This window comes from Aspergillus eucalypticola (assembly GCF_003184535.1).
Source record: "Aspergillus eucalypticola CBS 122712 chromosome Unknown BO83scaffold_29, whole genome shotgun sequence".
Taxonomy (NCBI): Eukaryota; Fungi; Ascomycota; class Eurotiomycetes; order Eurotiales; family Aspergillaceae; genus Aspergillus; species Aspergillus eucalypticola.
Genome location: NW_020290303.1, coordinates 250,643 through 263,785, shown reverse-complemented (window position 1 = coordinate 263,785; position 13,143 = coordinate 250,643). Strand labels below are relative to the sequence as shown.

The following is a 13,143-nucleotide window of genomic DNA, read 5'->3' as shown; positions in this document are numbered from 1 at the left end:
ATTCATCTATCACAACATACCGAAATTAACTTCGAAGCACATCAATAGTCAGGTATGTGAATCAATATGGTTCCTTTTTCACAGAATCCTGTCTTTTGTCTTCGGGTTTGTGTACTCTGACACAGGTGACGCGCCCGCACGACTAACTGCATCATGACTTGACTTTCGCTAAGCGAATAGTTGGGCACAATATATCCCGTCTTTCATCGGTTTTATTACTTCTATTATCTTGGACTCGTCAGTACTCTTGAAGCAGGCATGCTGACTTGGAACCAGAAAAGTTGCACACCGTACCTTCGTGGTCATTCCTCAATATGGGGAAGCTCAACTACCTTGGCGTGAGTTCTTTCATTGAGCATCAACATATGATAACTCTAGAGAACAGAGGCTGACGATGACTTGCTTTGTAGCGAAAGATTAGAGGCATCAAAGCGGGTCAGGCCGTCTTAACTAGCTTGGTAGGTGGCAGTAGAGTGGTCTGAACTCTAGCGAAGTAGACTGACAACTGCTTATAGAAGAAGCGATTGCCGCCTGAAGATGGCAATAAAACGGGCAACCATGACTCGGCTTTACGAGACCCTGTCGTTGAAATCGATATTACCGGGAAAGAGTTGACGGATGATGGCCTCAACCAGTTCATCGATGTCTTGATCGAGTGCATCAAATTTGAAACCAAAGAAGTTAGAGAGGGCAAAGTTCATACCTCCCGCATAGTACGGGTCGCTGAGCTCCACTTGCAAGGTAATCAGCTTACCGTGGAGTCGTTGGCTAAACTGGCAGAGGTAGTCGCTTTATCGACCGGCGACCTTCGGGAACTGGATCTCTCCAAGAACCAGCTTAACATTGAGACTGCGGAAGATGTTGAAAAGTGGGAGGCCTTCCTCAGGAAGTTCAAACATTGTTACATGCTCAAGAAGCTTGATCTGGGTGGCAACCCCCTTGGTTGTCTGGGCATTGAGCACTTCGCGCGGGTCTACCTCAAAAGTGACCTCGACTGGCTTTTGAGTGAGGCTCCGGACATTCTTGGTCCTGACCCTGACGCCGAAAATGATTCAATTGATGACTTGGCTAGAATGAAGTTGTCGGACAAGGAAAACGAGCCTAAGGGAACCAAAAAGTCGCCTGACAAGGGTAAAAACGCCCGTCCGAAGAGTAGGTGCACGGCTTCATCTTTTAGGTATGTATCTGGAACTAACAGATGACCTTTTCTAGGCCACACACAAATCGAACGGGCCGAACAGGTGAAGTATACTTGCACTCGGGGTCTGCGTTCCATTCCTCATCTCGTCCTATCGGAGATTGGACTGTCCAACACCAGTGCCCTTCATCTGCAAAGCATGCTCAGAGCTCAACACACACCGGAGCACCTACTTGAATTTCTTCCTCCAGGGAAGTCTGTGACTCTCCCTCAAACTGCGTCCCTGTGCAAGAGCATAATTTGGCGCCCTACCAATGATCTCCCGCCATACACAGTGCGGCTACTGGAGGTGGCAGAAAGTCTTCGTGATGTGGTGTCCGATACAGAGGCTGAAGGGCAGAGTATGAACGAGAATGACGGCACAGAGTATGCCAGCCGCGGCAGAAACAAAGGACAAGACCATGACGAGAAACCCGCAAATCAGGTTGAGAATAATCTGAAATCCGAATACGCTCGTCTCTGCAAACGCGTCCAACTTGAGGCAATCAAGACAGAAGGCGTGCATAGCAGCACACTTTGGAGCACCGCACTGAAAATGATGCTCATATCACGTACCATCTTGCTGGATGATGACAATCGTCCGAGATCGGATAGTAAGGTGGGAGGTGCCGATGTCGAGAATAACGTACGCGTGGACGAAGGCGAGAAAGAGGCGGAGTGGATTCAAGAAGACGACAGCTCATCTGATGGGCCAGACTACGCCCATGTGGAGTTTGTTGAGCCTCGTAACCGGACTCGCGTGCGGTTTGTCGAACCTAATACTGGTGCATACTCGTATCCAGGTGAAGATATCGCGCACATGGGCCCTCCGGTGACAAACACTGCCCCTGAAGGGGCCGGACAACGCGCCGGTCCATCCTACTCCCGCTATGAAGCGTTCGTCTCCGAATTTCCCACGCCTCAGGAGGCATATGAACCATCTGCATCGATGAAAGCGGTTGTCGCGACTGAAGCCATGCCGATCCCTTCTGCAGCGTCCTCAAGCTCGGGTACAAGGAGCCAGGACCCTGATGAAGACCGCGTGTTGCGGTTCGACGTTCCCTTAAAGGTTTGGCGACGAACGATTGCCTATGTCGTCGGCGCGAATGGGCTGCTTGACAATGAGCAGCAGAATTGCATTCTGAAGTATGCCGCTAGCTGGGAGGCCCTCAAACACGCACAAACATTTCAAGGCGCCGAAGAGCACCAACAGATTTGGAAGCTCCTTCAGACGTTGGATTGCTTCAACTACAGCGTGTGGAAGGCTGATCGATCCAAGGTGAATGTGTCCTGAACACAGTCGATGAAGGAGAAAATGAAAACTGCAGGACAGGACTTTCAGATCGCAATGTGAAACGCAGAAGACATGATTTCAAAAGTTCAAAAAAGGAGAGCCACTGTACGAGTGATCAGTCGATGAAGGTGCTCTACTCAGAATCGGGATGTTTGCCAGCCAGAGCCTGGTCTTTGTATGACACTGATCAACGGGATCCTTGTCTGGCGAGTCCATAATAATAGCTTAATAATGAATGATAAGGATGATGAAAATTGATTTCTGCGTAATAGTTGTAAGAACTATCGTAACTCAGGATCGAAGTTTTACTCCAAGATGCCTCACTCGGTCTTTTAGTGAATCCCCCTTCCCCGCACGTGACCCCTCATTATCCATCTTCGCCATCTTCGCCTTCACCTTCACCTTCACCTTCAACTCCACCATTCACCTCTTCTTTACTTCTCACAATTTCCATCTAATCGAGAGATAGCGTGTCGATCCAGAATCACGATGCGGACCAAAAGAACCAACACTCAGCCCTTAGAAGATGCCTCCATCTCGCCCGCCACCTTCAACGACGGCCTTCCCCTCCCGAAACTGATCGCCTTTGATCTCGACTACACTCTCTGGCCATTCTGGGTCGACACGCACGTCAGCGCCCCAATCAAGCCCCGCGACAACAATTCCCGCTGCACGGATCGGTATGTCCCCTCATTCCCTAGCAAAACTAGTACCATAAAACTCACCATCACCTCCCGCAGCTGGAACGAATCGTTCGCCTTCTACCCCGCCGTCTCATCTATCGTCTACGCCTGCAAAAGCAAGAACATTACGCTAGCTCTAGCCTCGCGCACTCACGCCCCCGATCTCGCCCGCGACATGCTTAAAGCTCTGCACATCATCCCTACGTTCTCTGATAACCCCGCGGCGAAGACTAAACCTGTGCGCGCACTGGATTACTTCGACTACGTGCAGATCTTCCCGGCGAACAAGACGCAACATTTCTCGCGCATTCAGCAGGCGAGTGGGGTGGCGTATGAGGAGATGCTGTTCTTTGATGATGAGGCGAGGAATCGGAATGTTGAGACTGAGTTGGGGGTGACGTTCTGTCTGGTCAAGGATGGGATGACGAGGGAGGAGGTAGATCGGGGAGTTTGGGCGTGGCGGAAGAGGAACGGGATTAAGCAGCGCAAGGAGGGGGATGTAGAGAATGGGGATGAAGAGTGATGTTGTGTGTGTGTGGGGTGGGTTATAGATATGCGTTGTAGATATGGTGTTGGCGTTTAGTTGGGTTTTTGCTTAGATATGATGATAGATACCCGGTTGGGATAGATGATGACTATATACTTATACTTTTGATATGTACATTAAATACATTGGTTTATGTAACAAGCGTGGTAATAATCTATAAGGGAATATGGTGCTATTCTTTCCTCTACGGTGTACTCACGGGCCCGTCTCGGTCTCCACAACTCACCTCCGCGGACATCAATCAACTTTCCACCATAACATCCGCAACCACGACCAAAACAACACAACACAGTACAGTACAACAGAAACTACTCAGTCTACTGCTTACTTACCTAAAAACTTTCTCACCACTCTGATTACCTCCTCTCTACAATCTACCACCTCACACCACCACGACAACCTAAAATGGACCCCCGCCGACAACACCACCCATCCCAACCACCACCACCACTACAACAAACATCAACAACAACATCAACACACCTCAAACCACCCTCCCACCACCCCCAGCAACGCACACCCCCCTCCCCCTCCCAACCTCACCACCACCGCACCCCCATAACCGCGCACCCCAGCGCCACCATCTCCGAAAGCCTCCTAATCCAAGGCTCGCACCCCATCTCCATCGGAGCGAGCACAATAATCCACCCTCGGGCAAGAATCTACTCCTACGAAGGGCCAGTGATAATCGGCAACGGATGCATAATCAGCGAGAAGAGCGTTATCGGCTCCGCCCCTACCACCTCCACATCCACAACATCTACATCCACATCAAGCGGCATTGCCAGCAGAGACGAAGGGTCGATTCTGCCCATCCGCATCTCAAACAGCGTGATAATCGGCCCAGGGGCACAGATCCTTCCGGGGGCGCATATCCATAGTGCGAGTTGTGTGGAGGCGCGCGCGGTGATTGGGAGAAGGGCGGTGGTGGGATCGCATTGTCGGGTGTGTGCGGGCGTTGAGATTGCGGATGGGGATGGGGTTGCGGATTGGATGGTTGTTTGGGGGGGTGGGAATAGGAGGAGGAGGAGGGCTGTGGGGAGGGTGGAGCCGAGTAAGGTGGTTTTTCCTGCTGGTGCAGGAGGAGGAGGGAATGGTATAGGGGGAAATGGGTTGGAGGGGAGGGTGATTGAGGAGGCGAGGTTGATGGTGTTGCAGAGGGAGAGGGATGCGTTGGTCAGGTTGATTGGGGGGAGGAGGAGATGAGCTTGTTTTTTTCCATTGTGATGGATTGGTGGATGATGGGCGGGATAGGTGGTGGGGGGTGTTTGTTTCTGCTCTATACCCAATTTAAATGTGAATTTGAAAATACTGCAAGCATCTTTTCATCTTGTGCACCTTCTTGACCTGCTAAGTCTCGATGTATGTATCTTAATACTGGCACGTATCGTGTAAGACAAAAGAAATCTGATGTTGCATAGAACATCTACCCTATCCCAGCAGACGCATTGAGACATAAAGTACATGAGAAAAATGAAAGAAAAATGCAATTCACGCTGTTCTAGATCCTATGACCCCCGGGTATGACCTCCTCCCCTCATGCGCTTTCCTCCAGTGGTTCCTCCTTCGCCTCCAGCTTCTCCTCCATCCTCACGAGCACGCTTGTTGCCTTGAGGCACGAACTGGCGAGCACCGGCATTCAGCGAGCGGCCTGGACTAGCCTGTCCCTGCTGAGCGGCATTCGTAGCCTGTACATTTTGATTTCCGCCGCGTCCGTGACCTCCGCGTCCGCCACGGCCCCGGGGCAGACCAGAGCCGCGCTGGCTAGGAGCTTGCTGCTGGGCTTGACCCTGACCTTGCGCCTGTTGCTGCTGGCCCTGTTGCTGACCAAAAGGATTCGCCTGCGACCCGCCGCGGCCGCCGGTTCTGCCGCCTCGTGCGACGGGCAATCCGGACGTCAGTGCTCGCATAAGACCAGGAGCATTACCGGCCGGGGGCTTGCTGGGCAACGAGGTGGGTTGCTTGTTCTGGCTCTGACCGAACGGGTTCGGAGGAGCATTGGTGGCTGGCTGAGCCGTTGCAGGGGCAGCTTGTTGTTGTGCTGCCTGTTCAGGCGCAGGTTGTTGCTGCGGTTCCTGCTGTGCTGGGGCACCTGTGTGCGGCGTAGATTCAGCAGGTGGCTCGGCTGTGGAAGCTGCTGCAGGCTCCGCAGGCTGTGCCTGGGGAGCAGCTGCAGGCGTAGCTGCGGGTGTGGCCGCAGGAGTGGCCGTCGGAGCAGGCGACGGCGATGGTACCACCGGGGTAGCCTGGGCCGCTGCGGGCGCGGGAGACGGTGCAGGCGCAGGGGATGCCACCTGGGCGGGCTTGGCCTGCGCCGCCGGAGGCGCTCTGGTGGTCTTTGCGACCTCCCACACTTCGACAACGGGCTTCTGAGGTGTCTCCGTAGCAGCCTTCTGAACCACGTCGATCTTGGCCTGGGCTGTCCTGTATCGGGTATCCAGCATGCTTAGCTTGGCCAGTGATTTCTTGTCCGACAACTCGACGGCAGCCTTGATCTTCTCCTCCACACCCTCTTCATGGGCCTTCTTCAACGCTTCTCTCTCTTCGTTAAACTTCTGCTCCAGTGTGCTCATGGCCTCCTGGTTGGCTTGGCTCTCCTGCTTGTCGGTTTCCTTTTGCTTAGCCACCTGGGTGCGGATGTTGCTCCGAATGATGTTACGAATGGTCTCATTCTTGGCAACAAGCTCCCTGGCTTGTGCGTCCGTCAGCTCTGGCAGTCCAGTGTCCTTAGAGGGTGTCGCGGGAGCAGCCGCAGGAGTCGCCGGCGTTGCTGGCACCTGCTCGGGTTTGGGAGCTGGGGTTCCAGGTTCCTGAGGAGCGGCTGGTTGACTGGACTTCAACCGCTCAACTTCCTGCCGATGAGCAGCCCGGACTTCAGCCAGCTTGCTGTTGAACATCTCCTTCAGCTTGTCAGAGCGTTCCTTGATCTTGGCCTCGTGTTCTGTCTCCTTCGCGGCCAACGCCGTCTCCTTCTCCGCAAGAGCTGCCTCCAGGCGTTGCACCTTCTCTTCCAGAGCCTTCACGCGTTGGTCGTCAGAGGCGGCAGGCGGCTGCGTTGTTGGCGCAGGGAACTGAGAAGCAGGCGTTGAGTCAACACCCGTAGCTCCTTCAACAGCAGCAGGAGCAGAAGCTGCAGGTTTCTCGGCCATCCTCGCCTTCAACTCATTCAGCTCCTCCCGAGTCGTCTTGAGTTCTTCTTGAATAACTTCCTTCTCTTGCACGACCGTGTTCAGCTCTACCTGTTTAGCATTTATACGGCCAGTCAATTCCTTAGACCGAGCCTTGAATTGGTCTGTGAGCTTCGTGCGCAGTTCTTGCACACGATCCTCCGCATGCTTCAACTGTTCTGGGAATGCAGCAGCCTGGGTTTGTAGAGTGTCCCGGGCAGCAACGGCCTCATCACGTTCCTTCTCCAATGTCTCAAGCTTCTCCTTCAGGCCCTCCATTTCCGCAGGGTCTACCCGATCGTACTTCTGCAAGATGTTCTGCGTACGTTGCTGCCACCGGTCCCTGTCATCCTGCAGCAACTTCAGCTCTCCATCCTTCGTCTCCACAGTGTTCTCTAGCTCTCTGATCTTAGTCTCTAGCGGTTGAATCTGCTGAACAAGTTCTTCGATGCGAGAAGACTTCTCCGCAAGTGAAGTTTCCGCCTGCTTGACCTGGTTACGCAGCGTAACGCTACTCTCGCGGAACAGGTTAAGTTCGTTCAGGGTCTCCATCAACTTGTTGTGGCTGAGAGCACTGTGTTCACTGTCGGCAGCCGCGCGACGCTGCTGCTCAAGCTTAAGCCGGGCTTCGTCAAGCTGGGTCTGAGTGTAGTCGAGTTGCTGACGAAGACGCTTGCTTTCCTGGGTTGACAGATGGTACTGCACATCGACAATCTCCTTCTCACGACGCAGGAACTTAATCACCTCCTGGAGGCCTTCGAGGTTGGGCGCCCCAGCCTCTCCGTCCTCATCTCCCTCAGGAATGTTAGCCCGGTCGCGCTGGAGAGCTGCGATCTGGTTTGTAATGTTCTCGAGTTGGGTATGCAGCAACGAATTCTGGTGGAGAACTTCCTCGCGGCGCTTTTGCAGTTCCGTAAGCTCACTCTCATACCGGTCCTTAATCTCAGTCCAGCTTTCCTCCTTCTGAGCAAGGTCCTTCTTGAAAGTGTCGGCCTGTGTCCGGAGTTCGACAACTTCCAGCTTCAGCTGGTTAGCTTCGGACCGGACCAATTGTAGGTTCTTCGCGGCTTCGGCATGCTTGACCAACTCGCTCTCGTAGTTCTGTTGGGCATGCTGCGCGATTTCGGCTTGTGCCTTGAGATCCTCCTGGTGGAATTGAGCAGAAGCGATCTGCCGTTCATTTTCGTCCTTCAACCTTGTGATCTCTGCTTCCAGCGCGGCCTTCTGCTCCTCCAAATGCCGGCCAGCCTCCCCTTGCTCGTCACGCAGTTTGGTAAGTTCGCCATTCGTAGTCGAAAGCTCGGTAGAGATTTCTTCGATGCGCTTCTCAAGGTCCTGGATCTTCTTATCCTTCTCTTCGATGAGACGCTCCGTTTCCTCCCGATACTGTTCCTGGGTCTCAGTAACCGACTGCAGACGCTCTTCGCTCTGCTGACTGATAGCCTTGTAGTCTTCCACCCGCTCTTCCGCGTGCTGAAGCTCATTCTTTGTCAACTCCAGATCACGACGGAGTTCGGATACTTCAATACCAAGCTCCTGTTCGCGTGTCAAACCACTCTCCTGGCCTTCCTCCGGAACCGCAGGCGCTTCAGTAGGAGCAGCAGACACACTTGGCTTAGTCTGCACAACCTGAAGGCGTTCTTCGGCACTACGCAGCTCGACAGTGAGTTCGTCGACTCTCGACTGCAAGTGATCTCTTGTCGTCTTCGCAGCAACCAACTCCTCCCGAGCGGCGCCCAAGCTCGTCACCAAGTCATCAATCCGCTTCTGACTTTGCTCATGTTCGTATTCCCTACGCAACGATGCCTTCTTTCCCTCCTCAACCTCATCGTTAAGCTTCCGCTTCGTAGATTGAAGCTCCGATTCAAGAGTCTCCACGCTACTCTGCAAACGACGACGACTCTCAGCATCGGTATGCTCACGCTCATTGAGGATGGTTTGAAGATTGGCATTGAGAGAATCAAGTCGGCCTCTCTCGTTGCGCAGTGTCTCGTTGTCCTCGATGAGTCTCTTCTCGATATTCTTCCAGAGATCCTTCTCTGCCTTGAGGTTGGCGTTTTCTCGTTGAAGACTTTCCACGAGACCCTTCGTCTCCACCAAATCTTCCGCAGCCTGCTGAGTCCTGATATCTTGCCGGTTGGCGTTCTCCAGTAGAGTGGCGTAGCGTTTCTGTATTTCTGCATTTTCGTTCTTGAGCATGTCGAAATTGCCCTGGAGAAGCTCGGCTCTTTGGGTGGCGGCAACAAGCTGGCTGCTGGAGCGGCTAATTTCGCTCATCAGTTCACTGTTCTTCCTGGACAGCTCATTGACCTGTTGCTTCAATGCCGCATGATCGGTGGCGGACTCCTCGCGGAAGCTGTCGAAGTGTGCCTGCACCTTGCGCAACAGATCAGCGTAGTCTGGGACATCCTTGGCCGGCTCTTCGGAAGCGGGAGGAGCTGCGCCCAGAGGAAGAGACTGGGAGAAGACAGATGCGTCGCCAACGGTTTGACGACGGCGGGTAAGCATGCTCCGGAAGGTATCCCTCTCCTTAACATAACTCTTTGTTTGGGCGACGAGGTTAGCGATCTCGTCACGGTAAGTCTGCACTCGGATTCTCAGCTCCTTCAACTCTTCTTGCTCTTGTTGACGGATGGCATCCTGCTCGCGGGCCTCTGCGCCCTCCATCTTATCCCCAAGCTCTCTCAACATACGGCGGAGAGTGACATTCTGCTCTTGGAGCTCGTGAAGATCCTTGAACGTCATCAAATTGCGACTGATGAAACGTCCGGTTGGGTTGAGATCAGCAGAAGAGTCATCAATTTCCTGGCGTGCAATCTTCTCGAGTTCCTCTCTATCGTACGTAGTCTCGCCTTCCTTCAGAATGGCATTTTCCAAAACCAAGACCTTAATCTGAGCGCTCAAATCTCTCAGTTGCTGACGCAAAATGTCTCCCTCACGGGCCAATCCCTCCACTTGACCTTGCCACTTCCTTGCCTCCTTGGTTGCATCGTCTCGTTCCTTCCCAGCGGTTTCCAAGATGTTGGACATTTCGACGACAGCATTTTCGAGTCTACCGTGATCTGCACGAAGTTCATCAATTTCAGGCTTGCTGGCCTCAAGATCCTGGACCATCTCGTCTAGAGTCGATCTAAGCTCTTGGTTTGTCTTTTGCTCCATGGCCAGCGATGTCCGCATCTTGTCGTACTCGGTATACATCTGCGTCAGGGTGAGTCCTCCCTTTCCGCGCGACGCTCTAGGTGAAAACGCGCCCACTGGAGTACTGGGACGCATTGGGGTACTGGGCCCTGCGCCATTCAGCGCCGGGCTCATGGATCTCCTTCCAGCAAAACCATCGGATTCGAGCTGGCTGACCGTGAGCTCAAGCTCAGCAACGCGGCGCTCAGCAGCTTCTTTGTCGGCGTGTTCGGTTTCGATTTCCACTCGGAGACGGGAAATCTGCTCCGCAGCATCTTCTCTTGCTTTGTCCAGAGCGAGTTGGCATTCCTTGGCACGCTGCTTCGAAGTCTCGGCAGCATTTGACTGCAATTCGGCCAGTCTACTTGCACTATCCAATTCGATTCTGAACGACTCGGTCGCCTTGATGGCGTCTTCTCTAAGCTGGTTGATGCTGGAAAGCGCTTCTTCATAACGCTGCTCCACCTCATCCAGGCGGCTCTTAAGGGCGTTCTCACTCCGTCTCAATGAGTCAACATTGGCACTGATCTCCTCATTTTCGCGTTGAAGCTCCGAAATTCGGGCGCTCTTCTCCTTGCGAAATTTCAGATACTCGGCGGACTTAGTCTTTAATTCCGTCTCGAACCACTCGTTGTTTTTCTTTGTCAATTCCAAATCCTGCTGGAGGCTCTGCTCACGGAACTTAGCGCTGGCGGAGGCAGAGTTTGCGGCCTGGAGGTTCTGCTCGGCGGTGGAGAGTTCGCGTCTCAATTCGATTGTCTTCTTGTGTTGTGTCGAGAGCTCCTCGGCGAGCTTGTCATAGGCTGCGGACTTGGATTCGAGGAGTGATAGAGTGTCTCGGTTGGAAGCTTCGAGTGATGAGATGCGAGATTTCAGTGAGCTAGCTTCGGATTCGTTTGACGTGGAGGACGACTTGAGTGTAGCAATCTCGGATTCCAGGGTAGAGCGAATGTTTTCTGCAGAGAGTAAGTAAACGCGTAGTGGCGGATCCGCATAGGAACTAACCGGACTCGTGGAGTTTCTTCCTTGTTTCCTCGACTTCGGCATGACCCTTCTCGACCGAGCTCTTCAGGACCTTAATCTTGTTGTCTCTGGAGCGAACAGCATTATCGAGTTCCACCTCGAGGCGAATCTTATCAGACTTGAGCTCATCATGCTCGCGTGCTTTTGTGGTAATAGCTTCCAAAAGCTGGTTGACTAGTTCGACCGTAGGAGCTGTGGTGAGGGTGCTCAAAGTCGACTCGGCAATGGCGTAGTGCGACGAAATAAACGGTAACTCAATCGTAGCAGCAGCCATGATTACCATGGGCTGTCCGCAGCGATAGCTGCTGGCAAATGAAGGGTAATGCTATATGACGACAAACAATGGACGAAGTGACGGAACAAGTCACAGTAGGTGAATCGGAATGGGTCTGCTGCGCGTTGAAAGAAATTCCCCTTAGCGAGAGCGCACAGCTTCCAGGTAGCAGACTAAGCCATGGAATAGCGCTGGGAATGATGGACTGGGCACTAGTGAAGGGGAGAAGATGAACAGGGCCCCGTTGCGCGATGAGATGTAACGAACGAGAGGCTCCATGGCTGGGCGGAGCTCTCGATATGGTTAGCGCATGTCAATACTCTCACGTGATGTAATGTCCGCCTCAGGCCGGAACGGCTGCATCGCAAAGTCTCAGGCGGCGATGACGACCTTCTTCCTTCTCTTTCTCTCCCCACATCCCCACTGATTCTATTTACCTCGTCTGTGAGGTAGTCTTGATCTAGGGATTGTCCCCCGGGGTTGGCCCATTGCTCTCTGTTCTCATATGATATAACACAGCCTTTACCAGAGCTCCTTTGTGCTCTCACAAAGCGAGGCCTCGCCTCAATCTGGCTTCACTGCCCCCTTGGCCTCGATCTTCGTTCTACGTCTCCTTCTCAGGTGTAATCTAGGCACAGCCTTACCACCGCCAACATGTCGCATCTTCAACAGCAGCTGAAGAGCTTCAACGCTGGTGTTATGGACTATGCAGCCCGAATGCCCCAACAGCGTCGTTTCGTGCACAACGCCAACAACACTTCAGCGAGCAGTTCCCAGCTTCCCTCCTCTACGTCTACACCTACTCCAAGCGACGATGCGAGACGCAAACGGCACGATGCGGATATCGTTTACTCGCAGCCTGCCAACACCGGCACAGGAAAGGATATTATGACGCAAGTTGTCTTTGCCATCGAGCACATGAAGTCCAAGGGAATTCCGCTCAAGTTTGCCGATATTGTCTCCTACTTGTCCCTTCAACATCGGGCCAACGACCAAGGCTATGTTCAAGCACTGCGGAGCATTCTGCAGATGCACGAGAAGGTCCAGTACGATCCCAGCGGCGCAAATGGCGAAGGCACTTTCAGCTTCCGACCCCCGCACAACATTCGTACTGCCGAACAACTCCTCCAGAAACTCCAGTCCCAGTCGACTGGTGCGGGAATGAGTGTGCGCGAACTTCGCGAGGGTTGGCCCAACGTAGAGGACACGATCAACAAGCTCGAGAAGGAAGGCAAACTGCTGGTAACCCGGAACAAGAAGGACGACCATGCCAAGATGGTTTGGGCCAATGATCCATCCTTGATTCAGCACTTTGATCCTGAGTTTCGTCAGATCTGGGAGAAGATCAAGGTTCCTGATCAGCAGGCTGTCAAGGAAGAGCTGGAAAAGGCGGGTATTTTACCTACCAACAAGAACAAGGTTGTTAAGGCCCGGCCAAAGATTGAGAACAAGAAGGTGAAAAAGCCACGGCGGAGTGGGAAGACCACCAACACTCACATGATGGGCGTTTTGAGAGATTATTCGCACCTCAAACGGTAGTGCTTGGTTTCGTCGCCCCCTGGTTCCGAAAAGTGAGCCACTGTCTTTTTGGTTTTTCTTTTGCTTGGGGCTTACATTGCATTATACTGGCGTTTGTAGGGGTATTAGACATGGGGTTGTTCAATGGTTACCTGTACAATTATATTAGCAAAATCGATACCCGGATAATCATATGGTTATAGAGGCTTGTCCAGGTTTCTGGTTAGATGTTATAATCTACTACTTCAGTAGGAAGGAGTGATATTATCTAGTTTTGTTCAAC

General features: G+C 53.0%; 4 protein-coding genes across 4 annotated transcripts; all 4 read left to right on the top strand.

Moving 5' to 3' along the window:
• Positions 1 to 314: 314 nt before the first annotated feature.
• On the top strand, positions 315 to 2,471 carry BO83DRAFT_420219 (uncharacterized protein; the record flags this gene model as incomplete). The annotated part of the gene is made up of 4 exons (XM_025534926.1): positions 315 to 338; positions 411 to 458; positions 516 to 1,152; positions 1,213 to 2,471. The coding sequence occupies 4 exons, from the start codon at positions 315 to 317 to the stop codon at positions 2,469 to 2,471; spliced, it is 1,968 nt and encodes a 655-aa protein (XP_025384204.1).
• Positions 2,472 to 2,887: 416 nt separating this feature from the next.
• BO83DRAFT_381685 (Mg-dependent acid phosphatase) lies at positions 2,888 to 3,787 on the top strand. The gene is made up of 2 exons (XM_025532047.1): positions 2,888 to 3,151; positions 3,212 to 3,787. The coding sequence occupies exons 1-2, from the start codon at positions 2,961 to 2,963 to the stop codon at positions 3,675 to 3,677; spliced, it is 657 nt and encodes a 218-aa protein (XP_025384203.1). The 5' UTR covers positions 2,888 to 2,960; the 3' UTR covers positions 3,678 to 3,787.
• Positions 3,788 to 3,936: 149 nt separating this feature from the next.
• BO83DRAFT_411116 (transferase hexapeptide domain protein) lies at positions 3,937 to 4,907 on the top strand (the record flags this gene model as incomplete). The annotated part of the gene is made up of 1 exon (XM_025534282.1): positions 3,937 to 4,907. Exon 1 carries the CDS (start codon positions 4,107 to 4,109, stop codon positions 4,905 to 4,907), a length of 801 nt encoding a protein of 266 aa, XP_025384202.1. The 5' UTR covers positions 3,937 to 4,106.
• A 6,856-nt stretch (positions 4,908 to 11,763) lies between these two features.
• On the top strand, positions 11,764 to 13,065 carry BO83DRAFT_381683 (transcription factor TFIIE subunit TFA2). Its single transcript, XM_025532046.1, has one exon. The coding sequence runs from the start codon at positions 11,997 to 11,999 to the stop codon at positions 12,879 to 12,881; it is 885 nt and encodes a 294-aa protein (XP_025384201.1). The 5' UTR covers positions 11,764 to 11,996; the 3' UTR covers positions 12,882 to 13,065.
• Positions 13,066 to 13,143: the final 78 nt, after the last annotated feature.